This window comes from Haliotis cracherodii, unplaced genomic scaffold (genome assembly GCF_022045235.1).
Source record: "Haliotis cracherodii isolate W230 unplaced genomic scaffold, xgHalCrac1.p SCAF_1, whole genome shotgun sequence".
In the NCBI taxonomy this organism is placed as follows: Eukaryota; Metazoa; Mollusca; class Gastropoda; order Lepetellida; family Haliotidae; genus Haliotis; species Haliotis cracherodii.
Genome location: NW_027266264.1, coordinates 50336085 through 50354028, shown reverse-complemented (window position 1 = coordinate 50354028; position 17944 = coordinate 50336085). Strand labels below are relative to the sequence as shown.

Sequence of the window (17944 nt, the reverse complement as noted above, 5' to 3'; positions counted from 1 at the left end):
TCCAAGTGATCAGTTGAGAAACGAACACGGGTTCTAATATCCCGAAACGATATATATGTTTTAAAATATTTGATTGTTACTGAGACACGTGACATCGAATAAGTTTCTTTGTACAGCTGCAGACGAGTGGGATATTGTTCCTTTGTGTGGATATTCACGGATACATTCCTCGAACAAGGAAGCTCCTAAAATTTATACACATAAATTTGGTAGGTTGCAATTATGGTATTTGCATTTTGTTTTCCTTCATTTGAACCGATTCGTTCTTGTTTCTCAACGTCTTGGTTGGGAAATTCTACAATGCACGACAGACGTTGTTTTCACATGTCTTTTCCTTTTTAAGCGTGTATATATTACCGTCAATTTGTAAAATGTGATTCTCTCAGGCAATTTATAAAATGTGTAAATATTTCAGTCATTTGGACTAAAACATCTGTCCAGATTGATTAAGATGATCAAAAGGGCCTACAAACATCACAACAGACTATTATGTAGGATTAGAAGCCAAACAACATAGAAATGTACTTTTCAACGTAACATTTTCAGTCTCTTGTGGTGACATTAAACATCAAAATGTTTGCAATTCGTTAACATAATAATACAAATGGAAATCTTTTTTAGTCACTTTTAATAAATTTGAAAATGTTACACATTTTGACAGTAAAAATTATACACACTATAAAAAAGCAATGCTCAGGTGAAATATTTACTTTGTGTTGCTAGTCAAAATAGTGTAAACGAAAATCGCAAAATTACAAAGCAAGTGACTTATCAAAACTTCGTCGCCATTACCGATGCTACCAACAAATATACCTACATTTCCTTATTATCTCGAAAACTGTATTTCATTTTGTTGATCAATGTGACCATACGCCCTTATTACTACCCATAAAAGTGACTGATGCGCTTACGAATTGCGCAGCAGAGGTCGCGAACTAGTCTAGATTTCTGCTATACATCCGGGTACTCACTGGGAAAAAACAATAACAAAGGCAACAACCAGTCCCGGGGAATTGCGTTAGATCAGTGCCCCTTTAAAGTTATCAAAATTTAGTGTCTATGTGTGAACAGATTAAAGATTACATCAGCCTGTGTAAGTACACACATGAACAATTACTTTTTCAACACCACAGATTCTTTGAACAGCCTCCTTGAAGCTGGAGTTGTAGACGAAAAGTATATAAATGAACTTCAACGTTTGGGTTTCATTGATATTTAAGTCAAGATCTTGTCCATTTATCTGATCTTTATGACACTTAACTTGTTGTTTCTTAATTTGTAGCCTATCAGTGATGCTGTCACTTGATGAAACCTGGTTTTAAAACGATATGTTACAGAAAAGTATTTGATTACAGCAGGTGGGAACATAAGGGCACATACTCATCACCTATCAGCATGCGGGATCTGATTCATCTCAGAGGCTTCCTCTATAAAGGGCTGCCTATGTTAGCAGCAATCAAATAAATTCAAGTAGCAGGGCTTACTTTCACTTCCCTGGTATAGAAAAGAATATAAATGGACTCATGTGATTTTTTACTTGAGTAAAATACCATCCAAAACTATTACCTTGCATATGTCATTTGGGTAACAGCGATTAGGCCATAACGAATTAATTATTAGATTTTCAACCCAGCTGCCATTGCCGACTTCCTTAACCTGATTAAATACATCACCAAATAGTCCTACCAAACATCCTTGCTTCATGTGAATGATCACATCTGTCCACAGTTAATGTACAAAGACCACGAAAAGAATATTAGGAAAGTAAAACATAAAACATACATGCCTCATGCCTCACATTTTATAATAATCAGGATGAAAATCTGATAATGAAATATACTGTGGCCTCATAACTAGTGAGTCACCTTGTAGTGACCATATGGCCTCTACCATTGTCAATCTCAAAAGTAATTAACAAATTATACTAATCAATTAGTTAAAAAAAGGTGGCAGTGGCTTAATTTTGTTGATATACAAGTTCCAGGTAGTATAACAAATGTCTAGATAGTTACTGTCTTCTACTTTCTCATACACTACTTCTACGCCCTACATCCGGTTTACACTATAATAATATCAAGTAATATAACAATAACAATAACAATAATGAGTGGATTGGATGAATGCTGAGATTTGAGCCCACAATGATGGGATCATGGCATGCAAAAGGGATGCAACTCTGCACCCATGTTATAATAGTTGTTTTAAATGGTTGCCAAATTGCTGGATTGTATTGTCTTCGAATGATGAGTTTGGGATTAAATACATTATGTAGTACAGATTTTAGCTGAAGATGTCTCAAATGTACAGTTTGTTTTGGTGGACATTATCCTTATATATTAAAGGGGAGAATGATATACTTTCTCAAAATTTCATATGTCTTTTTTATGCTGAGACATATATTATCATAATTATGTACCATTCCAAACTTTGAACTTCTGCAAAAGATTAGACAAAAGATAAGTCTAATTGTCAGTCCTATGATCATTTCAATAACATCCTCAGAATATGTTCAAACATTTGTACTGTTAGAATTATTGTCTGAAAACGGCTTGGGTTGTATGATCATCTGGGAAAAGTTATTTTACACCATAAACACCTTAGATATTTCCTTTGTCTATATGCGAAAAGGGTATTTCCAATAATATGAGTATTAACTTTGTGTGCCATTGTTTTAGTTGCATAACTGTGTATATGCCCCCACCCATACGTATTTAGGGACCAACCATACAGTATTCTGGGGGTGGGAAAACCTGGGAGTATGGAGGGTCACGTCTTTTTTTCAGTCAGCACATAAAAACATATAATTTGTTCTGTGAAAGGGGTGGAAAAAGACCCCTTCTCTCCTCTGCAAGAAAATCCAATGGCCAGCCACCTTATCTTATGCTCCAACTTTATTCTTGGACCATTCCCCATAAGTCAGGAAAGAGCTCAAGAAAAGGAATTTGACCTTTCTTTAAAATGGAAATGACAATATCTGGTGTTTTCATTGACTAACAGTTTTTATGTTCTCCACGGGCAAATGCTTACAGCTCATAAACTGATTGAGTACCTATGAACAGATATTATTGACTTCAGATTTGAGGGACTTCCATCTGGTGAGTCTAAGCAAGAGCTTATGGCCATTCATTTATCTTTATGTTATTTTTTTGGCAAGAGAATGAAAGGGAGGTATGACAAATTTATTATTGCCTTTGTCCATTTCCACAGGCGAATGTGATAGAAGCCAATAGATATCAGTTTTTATCGACATGAGGTCAATAAATGCTAAAAACTACTGAATGTACCTGATTTTCTTTGTAGTTCAGCTCCTTAAAGTTGTATCCCAACTGAGCATAGAAGTTGTTTCCAAAGCTGTAGGCATGGCCGTTCTTCAACCAGATGATGGTGTGGCGCCCCCCACAGGCCACCCCAGCTATCTCAACCCGGTCTTCTATGGGCAGGTGGATGGGGGTTGGTTCCCACTTGGTGCCCAAATCCTTACACCCTAGCCTGGAAGGAGGAAGCAGTTACTTAGAGCAAGAAGAATGAGTTAGTGAAACACCTATACAAGTCAGTCACATACACCCTTTAGAGTGAGTGAGTCACATATGCCCTTCAGAGTGAGTGAGTCACATACACCCATCCAAATAAGCAAGTCATACACCCATCAGAGTGAGTCACATACGCCCTTTCGAGTGAATGAGTGAGTCACATACACCCATCAGAGATAGTGAATCACATATACCCATCAGATTAAGTTACAAACACACTTTAGAGTGAGTGAGTGAATGAATAAGTCACATACACCCATCAAGGTAAGTGGGTCACATACACCCATCAGAGTGAGTGAGTCACATACACCCTGACTGAGTGAGTCACATACACCCTGACTGAGTGAGTCACATACACCCATCAATGAGTGAGTGAGTCACATACACCCATCAAAGTGAGTGAGTCACATACACCCATCAGAGTGTGTGAGTCACATACACCCATCAGAGCGTGTGAGTCACATACACCCATCAGAGTGAATGAGTCACATACACCCATCAGAGATAGTGAATCACATATACCCATCAGATTAAGTTACAAACACACTTTAGAGTGAGTGAGTGAATGAATACGTCACATACACACATCAAGGGAAGTGGGTCACATACACCCATCAGAGTGAGTGAGTCACATACACCCTGACTGAGTGAGTCACATACACCCTGAGTGAGTGAGTCACATACATCCATCAATGAGTGAGTGAGTCACATACACCTATCAAAGTGAGTGGGTCACATACACCCATCAGAGTGTGTGTGTCACATACACCCATCAGAGCGTGTGAGTCACATACACCCATCAGAGTTAGTGAGTCACATACACCCATCAGAGTGAATGAGTCACATACACCCATCAGAGTTAGTGAGTCACATACACCCATCAGAGTGAATGAGTCACATACACCCATCAGAGTTAGTGAGTCACATACACCCATCAGAGTGAATGAATCACATACACCAATCAGAGTTATTGAGTCACATACACCCATCAGAGTGAGTGAGTCACATACATCCATCAGAGTGAGTGAGTCACATACACCCATCAGAGTGAGTGAGTCACATACACCCATCAGAGTGAGTGAGTCACATACATCCATCAGAGTGAGTGAGTCACATACATCCATCAGAGTGAGTGAGTCACATACACCCATCAGAGTGAGTGAGTCACATACACCAATCAAAGTGTGTGAGTCACATACACCCATCAGAGTGTGTGAGTCACATACACCCATCATTGAGTGAGAGATTCAGATACACCCATCAGAGTGAGTGAGTCACATACACCCATCAGAGTGAGCGTCTACATTTGTTCAGAGCTTTGTAAAGCTCTTCTACATCGGTCTGGGTGTTACCTTCTGTTGGGAGATACTGAAACCTAATAGTCTCTCTTTTACATATTATTGGGTGAGCTTGATAGATTGGCTCAACTTTTCTTGACCACATACTGTTGTTTCAAGAGAAACATGGTGTTCTGAAGGCCTATTCTACTCTTATTCCACATACATTTAAAAACAACTGAAGGATACAAGTATGCAGCACCCTGTAACTCCAGGACAAACTGTGCCATGTCATAAAAGAATTATTATATCCTTATATATTGAAATATATTCTACACAGAGGTGTGCTAAAGAATTCTTCTGATGTTGTACATGTAGCAGGTGAACAGAAACTGAGAATGGTCGGCTCAAATATATTTTATTTAATACAGATATAGGATTTTAGATGATCACATTTGTGTTGATTTAAATTTACATTTTTGCAACATACTCTGACAATAAAGCAACCTGGTAATCTTTGGTATGTAAAGTAACACACATTGCTGCTCATCTCACCATTGATGAGAACTCAATATCTGGCATGTCAACCATTTGGGGCAAGTACTGCCTTGTATCCCCTACCCATGGATTGTATGGAATAATAGTCCCCTTGAACTGTAGTACATGTGTAAACAGTGTTTCTAACTGTCCCCAAGGTGTTCTATCAGGTTCCAATCTCATGATAAAGAGGACCAGAGAGGACCTGTACATTGTGGATCTATAGGAATGCTGCTTTTCCACATGCTGTATGTACTGGTCATCTAGTATTGTAAAACATGCAGCAGTAGATTAGTCACAACAGGGTTGGTCCAGTTACCAGTTACCTTACATTTGCACTATTATTGTTCTGCCAGTGTGGAAGATTTCCAACCACATCATTATGCTGTCACTGCCACATCTGTTGAACTCACATATGCAGTTGCCATCACCATTGCATCATAAATCCTGACTCCTAACTGAACCAAACAGTTCTCCATCACTAGTTATGGCTTGACACCACTGATGGTGCAGTTAATGTTGTTGCATCAAAACAACACTGGTTCTCGAAAGGTGGTTCCGCACTGACAGATATCCTTCACAATCATGTACTGCATTGTACGCGTTCGCTTAAATGAAGATGGTCAGTATCAAGCAGTCCCGATACAGTCAAATACATGCTATCAGAACTGATACCAATGTCTGGAGATGGTACATTGGATAACAGTGATTCTCTTCCTTCCCATCAGTGAGTGAGTGAGTGAGTGAGTGAGTGAGTGAGGGAGTGAGTGAGTGAGTGAGTATGGTTTTACGCTGCTTTTGGCAATATTCCAGGAATATCACGGTGGGGGACACCAGAAATGGCCGTTATCCATGTCGGGAATCATTTGTTCTGCGTGATGAGCCAAGCTCAGACAACGTTTCGGCACCTAATAACCACCCCAACACACTTCTATTGGCCAATTCCTGGCATCTATGTGCAGACGTGCACATGCATTGATCCAGTGGTCCTCTGTATTGTTACGTTATGCGTTTGGCCATTGCTGCATTTTGAGGATTTCAACAATGACATTATAAAGTGCATCATGTCCATGTGTACCATTATTCTTCCATACTGATTAAATTAATTACATTAATGTCAGATTCAGTTCAGTTTTGACTTTTTAACCCATAACTACCACTTTAAATGGTTTTTAAGAGTGTGATCATTGGTAGATTCTGGCCTAAGTCCTCTATGCCTTGACAACATATTCAATATTTTAGCATCTCAAACCAGTATCACTTGGGTAATAGCCGAGCCGGTGACCTTTGATGCATCTATTCACGACCAGTATGAATGTCTGTCAAAGTTGACTTCTGTTTTGATAACGAAGAGTCTATAATCAGGATTTCTCCTGAATCCATCAACATGGGTTGGAGTTATCATCTGGAAAGTTAATGCTGAAAGGCAAGACCGCCAGACGAATGAATGGCCAGAGTGGTGATGGATGGTCTGCCAGACAATAGGGCAACTGATTCAAGGTCAGGGGAGGTAAAAGGGGGATAACTGCTGTTCCAATCTAACAAGATCATATGGCACCCTGACCCATTGGAAACCTGATAGACATGTTTCGATCTCAATCATTGTTTGAGAACACCAGGAGAATTTTTGGGGATATAATTGCATCCAAGACAAGATCAAAGACCATAATAGCTTTGTATAAAACCATTGTAAAGAAGGGCATTGGATTATATCTTGTGGGTTGTGTATGCCGGTATGGACATGTCGACCTGTCTGACACGAACCATGAAACACATAACTGTAACACTTAATTCCTATTGTCGGCCATCCAAACGCCGACCTTACATATCTGGTTGGGAGGTATAGCAGTGAGATCATTCTTCAGTCACATCAATCAATCATCAGCTGAATGCTGCATGTCTGGATTGAGTGGGGATAAACGGCTGGTGTAATCACTGAGGCTTTAACACAGCAAGGTTAAAAAGGAGTGAGTGAGAGAGTGGGTTGGATTTAAGGTCAGCTTGACATCTCAGAAAAGCCGGAAGTGATGCAGGTCTGAGACATTGCCTATTTGTTGAACCCACAAGCACAGGTATGCCCAACCTGTGGCACCATGCTGATAAATCTAGAAACATAATCAGGGGGAACCTGGATTGGAACCCATGATCATAGGTCTCTGTCATGCCCAAGGGACGTAATTCTGCACAGTGAAAGGTTCCAAAGAAGCAATGTGTAAGCAATGTTCCTGGGAAAGGGATATTTGTACATATTGTCAAATTGACATTAAAAATAACCAAGTAAATGGGTTTCTGCACCCTATCCAATTTCCAGAAGTATATGATAAGCTGCAGCATCAGATCAGCTGTGGTATCATATCTGTAGTATCTGATCAAATTAGTTATATCAGATCAGTAGCAGAATAAGATCAGCAATGTTTCTTTTAAGCCTCCAAAGTGTATGTAACCTTCCATGCAGCAGTCAACCAGTGGCTGACAGAGTAAGCATATATCAGAATAAGACGACATTCTGAATCAGCCAGGTTAGCACTATTATCCATAAATCGACATCCATCATCACCACTCAATCCCCATTATAATATTTCCCACAAGAAGTACAAGGTCGAAGGAACTGGTGTCAGGGATATTGGGAACAACAATCATGCCACGCTGTTCAGTGACATATAATCAACGAAGTCAATGAGCCTGACAACCCAATCCATTTGGTCACCTCTTACAACCAGCTCGGATTGTTACTTGGGACCTATTCTAACCCAGAATTAACACAGGGGTCATGACATGTGAATGTGTCAACTCTCACTTTGCTGTCTCTGAAATTATTGTCAAGACTGCCACGCAGAGTTTCCATTTGAAACTGTTAATATTGAGCTAAAGTTTGGAAGGGTTATATAAACATACATGGCACTCTATCATCTTTGGATCTAAGTCTTGAATACAAACTAGAAGCTGTGATGCTCTTCTACTTGCACCCATCGATGGGAAACTAACCTGTCCAATGATAAAAACTATATGTCTTAATACAACAAGTCTAGCTTCCGAACAAATTGAATGACTTGGTTAGGATAAGAGCGGGCATTTATGATTAATAAGGACTGGAACCTCCATGTCGACAACAGCAACCTTTTTTACAAAGATTTCAAGTTGGTGTTACTTTCTACAAGGACATTTCGACAACGTTCCCTGGCAATGTGTCACCCTCTTTCTTTCTCCTGGAATGAAAGAAGAAAAAAGTGTGATCGTAATTTCACCGATCGCTGGCTTCTGCCACTTAAGTCAATTTGGCTAGTTTGGAAACAGGACTGTTTTTCAGATGTCTCCATTTCCCTATCAAATTCACCACGTCACACATTTCCTTTCCAAATCATTACACCCACTTAAACCTAATCTTATGACTCTCTTTTGCCACTTGCTCATCTACAAACGCAGAAATAAATTTAGCCCTAGAAGCTGTGTACTCCAAATAGTTGCCTGTTTTACGACTGTCGGTATCTTTTCCAGTTGATTAGGCTCGCATTCAAGACCATTATTGAACAAGACACTTTCCTCTGCGCAAACATTCAAGTTAAATTACAAGTCTCTCAAATGTAGGGATAGTGGTCGAAAATAATCATGTAAAAATGGCTGACGGAAGGATTAGAGCTGCCCGTAAAGAAATAAATCGGACCCAAGGGACCGGATTGGGCTTCCCAGAGCAAATTTTTCCCGCCATTTGAAAAAAAGTCCTGGTCTTTGCTTCCCACCTGACCTTAAATGTAATCCTGGTTAAGTGAAGCGCGACCACGTCACGTCACCTCGCCTCACCTCTGGGGATGGGGGTGAGTAACACAGGATAGACAAGCAGTGGCTTCTACCCACTTTCAGGGGCCAGGAAATCTATTACGTTAATTCAGCTTGATTGAACAGAGAGCCCCACATGTCAATTTGCTGTTCCCTAGTTGAACTGGGAGCACCGCCAAGTGGCAGAAGGCAAGGCGGGGATTTTTTATCTTGCGTATGTCACTGCGTTATTAGATTATAACGTGCACCTGGGGGCCGTGTGTCCGGCCTCATTTTCCCCTAATTAATCTGTGTTCTGTGGGAGTAATTTGCACAAGTCCTGGCTAGGGTTGGTTGAGATACATCAGGTCACTTTTATAGCTACAGCCACCGGTGGAGGCCTCACAGGCCACAAACCAGAGCCATGGCTGCATTGTTAGGAAATAAAGTAGCGATCATAGTGTGTTGTAATTGAGAATCTAATCTACTTTCATTCAGGGGGAGTAAAGTTCGATAGGGAGGTACTGGCTGCCTCGTTGAGGTCACAGATCAGGCCTCGAACACCCGAGTAATCACAAAGACCATGGCCGCTTAATTGCCGTTTCTACAGAAGGCAATATTTCCAAGCCTCTCTTTTTGACATCTTCTTATTACACAGTTAACCCGTCATAACCTCCGTGGCCAAAAGCCATCAGATTCTTGATTGAGGGCAGACCATGACCGAGACCTTGAGAGCACAGAGTATTGCAAATGTTCAAATGTGGGAAGAAAAACGGATGATCTTCCTCGGTCGCAGATAATAGAAACAGCGTTATGTTTTTGATCTAGCATCGATCACGCGAGGTGTGCAGGGACAATCCCGTTATGTCTTAATGCCTGTTTACATATGGCTAATGAATCTCCCATCAGCCCCTGACACCTTGTCGATTTCCCTGAAATTGACTAAGAGACTGAGAGCAAAGATAAAGTCAGAAATCCATATCTTGTAATCTCGGTGGATTACAAGGCTAAACGACAATTGGGGCTTGCAATGTTGGAGTAAGCCTGTATCCAAAAATCGGATTGATAGCAAAGTGGTGATCAGATAACTGCTTGGCTCCCACAGTAAACATCAATAAAGCTGATATGACACTCAGTGGTGACAAAGTTGCAATTGATCGCAGGTCCTCAGGAAATGTGACGTGAAATAGACGAGGTAATCATACAAGCGGAATGGCTGTAATATCTCATGTTCATGCTAATTTCCCTTCCTCTCACCACCAGCGACAGTATTAAACTGCGATGGATCACCTGAAACTTGCCCTCGCAAGTTTAACCTTGTTAAAGTTGAAACTTGATAGCTTACAAACATGTGGTGTGCATCATGTATGTGGATAGATCAAACAGAAACTTGCACCATTTCACCAGTTTCCTATCACACACAACATGCTCTGTGATGCACCTGTATGTAAATGAATACTTCCTCAATCACAGATCAGAACTCAACTTGTAAGATGAACACATTTTACATCGAAGAATAAACGACATGGTGACATCATCAGTTGCTTCTTGTTTGTTGTGTGAATTCAATGTCTGAACCCAATGTCTTTATGAGATATATGAAAAAAATAAATTATACTTTGAGTCAGTTATATACTATGGAGAGTGTTTACTTGTCATAATTTATCATGTCTGCAGTGAGGTGACTGTAAAGTCGCTGTATTAACATAATCATCACCTAATACTGTATGTGTGTGTGTCAAGATATGCTCTGTCCGTCCTGCCTTAAAGAATATTGTTTCACACTGAAGTCGACAGCTGCACTCAGTCTATTGTCAGCAACATTGCAGCTCTTACCTGCAACGTGTACATTAGAATGAGACTAGGGGTAAGGAAACCCATGGCAACTGACTAGCATTCATCCACATCTCCCAATAGGGATGCCATTACATTCAAAAATTGAAATTTATAAGAAAGACCCCTTCAATGAATAAATATTATTCTTCCAAAGTTTAATTTATGTGATAAATGTATGACAACTCTGAAATTTCCATAATATCACTGTACATGTTTCCTCCCTTTACTAGATGCAGCAACTGGTGAGTGATGATGTCCGTTAAGTGACGGCAGCCTGCAAAGTGTGAACTGAGCCATGAGGTGTTCGCTCCAGGTGGTCACCCATCCATAGCAGCAGCCAAGCCATGCAGTCATTGTTGTCATCCAATCCCCAAGTTTGCTGCTGTCATTTATCAGTGGATTAATAAGATGTCTTAAACGTAGTGTACAAAAGATTTCCTCCTCATACATGAGTGTGAGCTGGTAAAAAGTTATGTCGTATCAGCAATATATTGGCCCTATCGTGACACCCCCATATTTATGCTACAAGACAATAATGGACAGACCAAATGATAATCCCAGAACTATTATCAACATTTTAACCGTAAAATAAATATCTGTCTTCTTCATGTTCTTCCCTAACAGTAATGTTTTCACACGTAGGTCACAGAATCGCTCCAGCCTGTGACCCAATGTATAGGACATTACATGAGCTTCAATTCAATATTAAGTTTATGTCCCGAGTGACATGATTTCGAGTTTGCCTGAGGTTTACACATGTGCACCAACTTCTCATGTTGGCTCACATGTCAGCTTCAGTGCCAAATTCACACTTTGCTGTGGAGGCATATTGGGAAGTCATGCACCGTGTTGAGGGGTTCGCATAATAATCATATTAATATCAATTAGTATGCACTGTTAAACAATATTTAACCATATATGAATATGACATTTATCTATAAGAAAACATTATAATATGCGAGTGTGCTATTAATTTCGTAAATTAATAAAGGCGAGCACATTCACACATTTCTCTCAATTTCTAATGTGCAGTGACATTTCATTGACAAAGTTATACAGTTCATACTGACAGGGTAAGAGGACACACCACTGATTAAATAACCAGGTCTGACAACCTCTCTTATGACAAGCAGGGCCATGGGGTAGCCTAATGGTTAAAGCGTTCACTCGTCATGCTGAAGACCTGGGTTCGATTCCCCAGTGGGTACAATGCGTGAAGACCATTTCTGGTGTCCCCATACCGTGATATATTGCTGGAATATGACTAAAACTATGACCAGCACATGGTGCTGGCGACGTCTTCTAACCGGGAATCCCCATGGAGCTATCAAACAAGTAATAATGCCACTTTACACTCTCTGTAGAACCCCTCTTTATGTATCACTATCGGACCCTACTGGGAATGACGTCAGTTGAGGGGAAGAAGTCAGTCAAGCAAAATACATCAGTTATGAAAAGTGTTTTCCTGGTCGACAGTTTCACAACACATCCTCCATCATATCAAGGACTTTTGGTAGGATTGATATATGGAGTGAGCTTGGTTCATACATACACAGCCTTTCTCTGAATGAACTGTATCTTTCATTTCATTAGATGAGTGAATGAGTTTGGTCAACAGATACACTGCTATTCATATAAGAGATTTTATTTGACATACTGTACATGTAATCAATGATGTGTTATTTTCAGAACTACATACATATTACATACATTCTTATGTTGTTTATTTCACATAGGAAGGTCAATATTGGTGCTTCACTTAGCATGAAACCATGATATATTTACACCTGTATATTTGATAGTCAAAGAGCCAACATGGCAGAACTGTATGTGCATGTGGTCTTTGCAACTAAAGGACAGTGTCCAATTTCACCAACCAATCCTAGTGCTAAAACAACTGTAACTTCAATGCTTCAACATAGACTTCAGATAGTCACTGAATAGTCTCTCATACAGGCCCTGAAACTATATCCCGAAACTCCCAAGCAAGTCTACAATACTTTAGCAAGGCTAGATTTCTTCATTTTCTACAAATAAAGCAATCCTCTGCGCTAAAAAAAAGGTAATTAAAAAAAAAAGAAGCTTAAAATATCTTAATTTCGGAGACTAAATGGTTGTCTAGTCATAGTGTCAAATTCACTTTCTGACCTTGGGCATCTTTCCACAAAGCGATCTAAGCATTACAACGATCTTAAGTCTAAATTAGACTATCAGTGTCAGGACAGATGTAGCACTAATATCACATTATGTGACAGAGCTAAACAGTTTATTGACAACAAGATGACATGCTGTTTCACCTTGATGTATAATCAGGGTTTAGACATCTCCAGTATTCCCGCTCCTCTGGTTATGCCAGCCTAGCTGTGGTGACTGGGGACATCAGAGGGATTATCAGGGCAGCCATACAAGTATCACATGACACTGGGACAAATGCCTTTAACCACCAAGTTGTCTGAAGGGGATATTTCATGTTTGCTTGTGTTATGGCTCTCTATCCTTGAGAGCTAATTGAAGAGCAATAACAATAGTTATATCAAGGACATTTGAGTATGAATGGAAACATTCTAAAAGCTGGACATATGTTATTAAACCATAGTTTTCAAAAAGTTATCCATTTCCTGTAAACAAAAATATTGCTCAGAAAATGATAGTGATCAAATCATATTGTTCACAATCTGAACATTTGAATGACTAAAAATATTCCTAGTTTTAGGAACTCTGTTTAATAGCTTTATCAATTTAGTAATGATCACTGGCCATAAAATAACAAAATGAAAACCTTAAGTTAACAAAACCACAAAAACATAACCACAAACATTAACCCATGAATCTGGTAATGGCCGCCCTCTCTCCGCATAAATGCCCTTTAATAACAGTGCTTCCACACTAGACCCAGGCTTCATTTAACTGGGCCCACCTTCAAAACATGCTGATTTTCACCTGTCTAAGAGGATAATGTCATTCCTTGTCATCACCGCAATCAAGATACACCCATGTGAAATGGATTAGAAGCCATCAGAGACTGGTTCTGTTAATAATACGCTGCTCATGAAACTGATCTAATCGATTTTGAAATTCATTCCAGTTGAGAGTTGGTTATGATATGTTTAACCAGGGAGACTGATGTGGAAATAATGAGACGCCATTGTTCAAATACACAACAGTAATGACAGATACCTACTCAGAAATCCCTAACACTGATTAGAGAGTTTAGTAATGATGTTTTAAAGTGTTAAGCATTGCAATCCCTTCCCTACAGCCAATAAAAGCTGATTACAGTGAGAGAACCGTGTAGTCATTTGATTTGGTAATATTAGCTTTGATTTCGTGAAATTAACATCAAAGCATGGCATCTGAAAGGCATGGTCCAGAAACCGCAAGCCCCTAGCCTCCAACAAAGATATTGACGTTCATTTAATTCATTAATATTGGCCGATGTAAAAAAGACGATGGTAGGAGGTGGCGAGGTTTGGGGAGCGGTGCGAGGGAAAATTACCCCCAACTACAGACAAAGAGATTAGTAATTCCTTGCTGCAAGCGTAAAAGACACGGACCAAATCCCTCATGACACTGTGGCTAAAGACAAGTGGGTAAAATATTGTTGGATGATTGGCGGACAGATGTCACAACCTCTCGTCTGACCCTGTCAAAAACATCAAATCTACTGAAATTGACAAGTTTTTTGTATTTTGCTATTACTCATACATGGGATGAAAATGATAACAAGTGAAATTGGCAATTCGTTTTTTGAAATTGTAATTAATGGAACAAGGGATGAAAGACTTGGTTCTGATTGCCATCTTGTTTATTTCAATCTAATTATTACTCAGAAAGGAAGCTGGTTGCCTTATCACAAAATAAAAAAAGATTTTTATTCAACTACTCTGTTGAAGATTCAGAGTTCAAATAACACTGACTGGCTACATTTAATATAAATCAAAGAATGATCCCAGCAAATAAACTTTCTTATTACTCAGAAAATGATTAAAAAATTAATACTGGGAACAAAATAGACTGTTGAAGAAATACAAAGAACCGTTGTCATGTACGTGTCATGTACATTTCATTAAGTCATCACTATCTAAAATATGCAAATGGTAAGGATCTTTGAACTGCTAATTATAGTTTCAGACAAGATGTCACTGCCTTCCTCTCAGTGGCTAAATAATATCAAGGCTAACAAGAAATTAATTGATATTTGGTACTTCCTTTTATGTCCACATCTTTATGATATTACTCACTGTCCGCTGTTCCCATTCCCCCACACAAATATTTCATCCAGGTCTGAAAAATAAAGAAATTGACATATATTATTTTCACTAAACAAACAGAACATGAAACGGTCTCTTATTGATAATGAACAGGCATCATACAGAAAGACAACCATCCATTTCCAATGTCCATTCTGGTAATGTAGAAATCCATATTTACATATGATTTTTCTGATCTGCTGATGCACAATTATCTATCAATGAGTAATCCATCCTACCCAGTGAGAGAGTTTGGTCTAACAGTATTCCAGTTATATCCCGGCAGGTCAGCTTGATATGGGAAAACAACCCAATGTAAAGCAGGTCTTAGACATTTACCACTTTGGTGAAACCCATGAGCACAGTATGGTGCTGACAAACCTTAATACATAACTGGGGAAAATCTGAGATCAAAACTCATGACCATAGGTTTCTCTGCAGAGCAAATTGCAGTGTGTTAATAGACTGCACCACCTGTGCCCACAACAGTAGACCAAATAAATACAGAGCACTGTACAATGATTGCCTGGCATTACGTACCTATAGACAGGTGCCACGTTGGTTTCACATGTAAGATAGTGACTCATGAGGGTCATGAATACAGAGAATTTCACCCGAGTGTCTTTTGATATCAAATATACCGTTATCAACAAGAGGTGATAAAAGTGGAAAAACTCCAAGGCTTGATCTCACACAAGCCATATCTTCTGTGGGAGCCAGTTTTGGATGATAAATAGACATTTGCCTCACATGGATCATGTATCAATAAACAGGTGAGGCATGAGGATCACATGCCTATAAACAGGTGAGGCATGAGGATCACATGCCTATAAACAGGTGAGGCATGAGGATCACATGCCTATAAACAGGTGAGGCATGAGGATCACATGCCTATAAACAGGTGAGGCATGAGGATCACATGCCTATAAACAGGTGAGGCATGAGGATCACATACCTATAAACAGGTGACGCATGAGGATCACGTATCTATAGCCAGGTGAGGATCATGTATTGACTAATGGGTTAACACTGATTTGTACTACATTTCAGTACAAAGTAGCAAGTCAGCATAAACAACATGATTTTGTAAAGCCAGAAGTTGAGTATTTATGAGACCGGTTTAAGTCCAACTGCCCTGGTTAAAAGTATCATGAGTAGGTTGCAGACAAGCCAAGGAACATATGCATGGGTAGGCTGCAGACAAGCCAAGGATCATAAGCATGAGTACGTTGCAGACAAGTTAAGGATCATAAGCATGAGTAGGTTGCAGACAAGCCAAGGATCATAAGCATGAGCAGGTTGCAGACAAGCCAAGAATCATAAGCATGAGTAGGTTGCAGACAAGCCAAGGATCATAAGCATGAGCAGGTTGCAGACAAGCCAAGAATCATAAGCATGGGTAGGTTGCAGACAAGCCAAGAATCATAAGTATGGGTAGGTTGCAGACGAGCCAAGGATCATAAGCATGGGTAGGTTGCAGACAAGCCAAGGATCATAAGCATGAGCAGGTTCCAGACAAGCCAAGAATCATAAGCATGAGCAGGTTGCAGACAAGCCAAGAATCATAAGCATGGGTAGGTTGCAGACGAGCCAAGGATCATAAGCATGGGTAGGTTGCAGACAAGCCAAGGATCATAAGCATGAGCAGGTTCCAGACAAGCCAAGAATCATAAGCATGAGCAGGTTGCAGACAAGCCAAGAATCATAAGCATGTGTAGGTTGCAGACAAGCCAAGGATCATAAGCATGGGTAGGTTGCAGACAAGCCAAGGATCATAAGCATGAGCAGGTTGCAGACAAGCCAAGGATCATAAGCATGAGCAGGTTGCAGACAAGCCAAGAATCATAAATATGGGATGGTTGCAGACAAGCCAAGGATCATAAGCATGGGTTGGATGCAAACCCATGAACATGATTGTGGCAGTTAAAGACTTTCACTCAGCTGTGAATGGGTTGTTTGTCATTGCAAATCATCAAGGATCATAGCTCTCGCAATGCACATCTTTGTGAAATAATGCTGTCACACTGTCCAGCTCACTCTGCCACTCAGTCACTACGACTGGACAGTTATGCGGTATGCATGCTTCACTGTTGAACACTCAGAGTGCCACAGAATTAACCCTTCAGGCTAACTGTCAACTAACAGCTAAAATCATCATATTTTGCTTTGAAGAGAATTGATATCTCTGGTAAAATGGACAACATGCCGTAAACATCTTTTCTGTAAAAGGTTTTTACATGTAGGTGTCAATGTTGCTCCATAACTTCTGTTGTGCAAAGGTTTGGAAACATTTATGCAATGGTACTGTGGTTTGTGTGTTGCTCTTTGATAAATCGCTTTGAGGAAGACATTTTCACACAAAAATATCAATGTGTTTTGGAGTATGTCTCAAAATTTACTTACTTAAGTCTTTTATCTGCCATCAAACCTTTGAAAAGTTACCTCACAGAATTTTTTTTAAAGAATAGTGCCAAGGCTCATTATGATATTGAAACATGGGACAGCTATATTCATGATTAACTTGAAATTTATATCTCCATCTCCATGAAAACAAACACTATAACGCTATCAGAGAACAAATTACAACTTGAAATAGTTATTTTCTGCATGTTCTAAAATACACTCCCTCAGTTATTTTCGTTTATTAGACATTTTAAATCTCTTTTCCTCATGCTACGTAATTGTACATATATATTCCAGCAAATTTTGACAATATCCTGATTTCATGCATGATGAATTCTTGTATTTTACTTGAAGTCAT

The 17944-nt window shown here is 39.5% G+C and overlaps 1 protein-coding gene across 2 annotated transcripts in view; it reads right to left on the bottom strand.

Moving 5' to 3' along the window:
- The window catches only part of LOC139479023 (uncharacterized), a 190168-nt gene that overhangs the window by 127673 nt on the left and 44551 nt on the right, over positions 1-17944 (bottom strand). For both annotated transcript variants that reach the window (XM_071261760.1, XM_071261767.1), the window contains exons 3-4: positions 15175-15217; positions 3285-3489 (exon numbers count right to left, since the gene is read on the bottom strand). In XM_071261760.1, coding sequence (XP_071117861.1) covers positions 3285-3489; positions 15175-15217 — 248 coding nt within the window. The remainder of the gene's footprint in view (positions 1-3284; positions 3490-15174; positions 15218-17944) is intronic.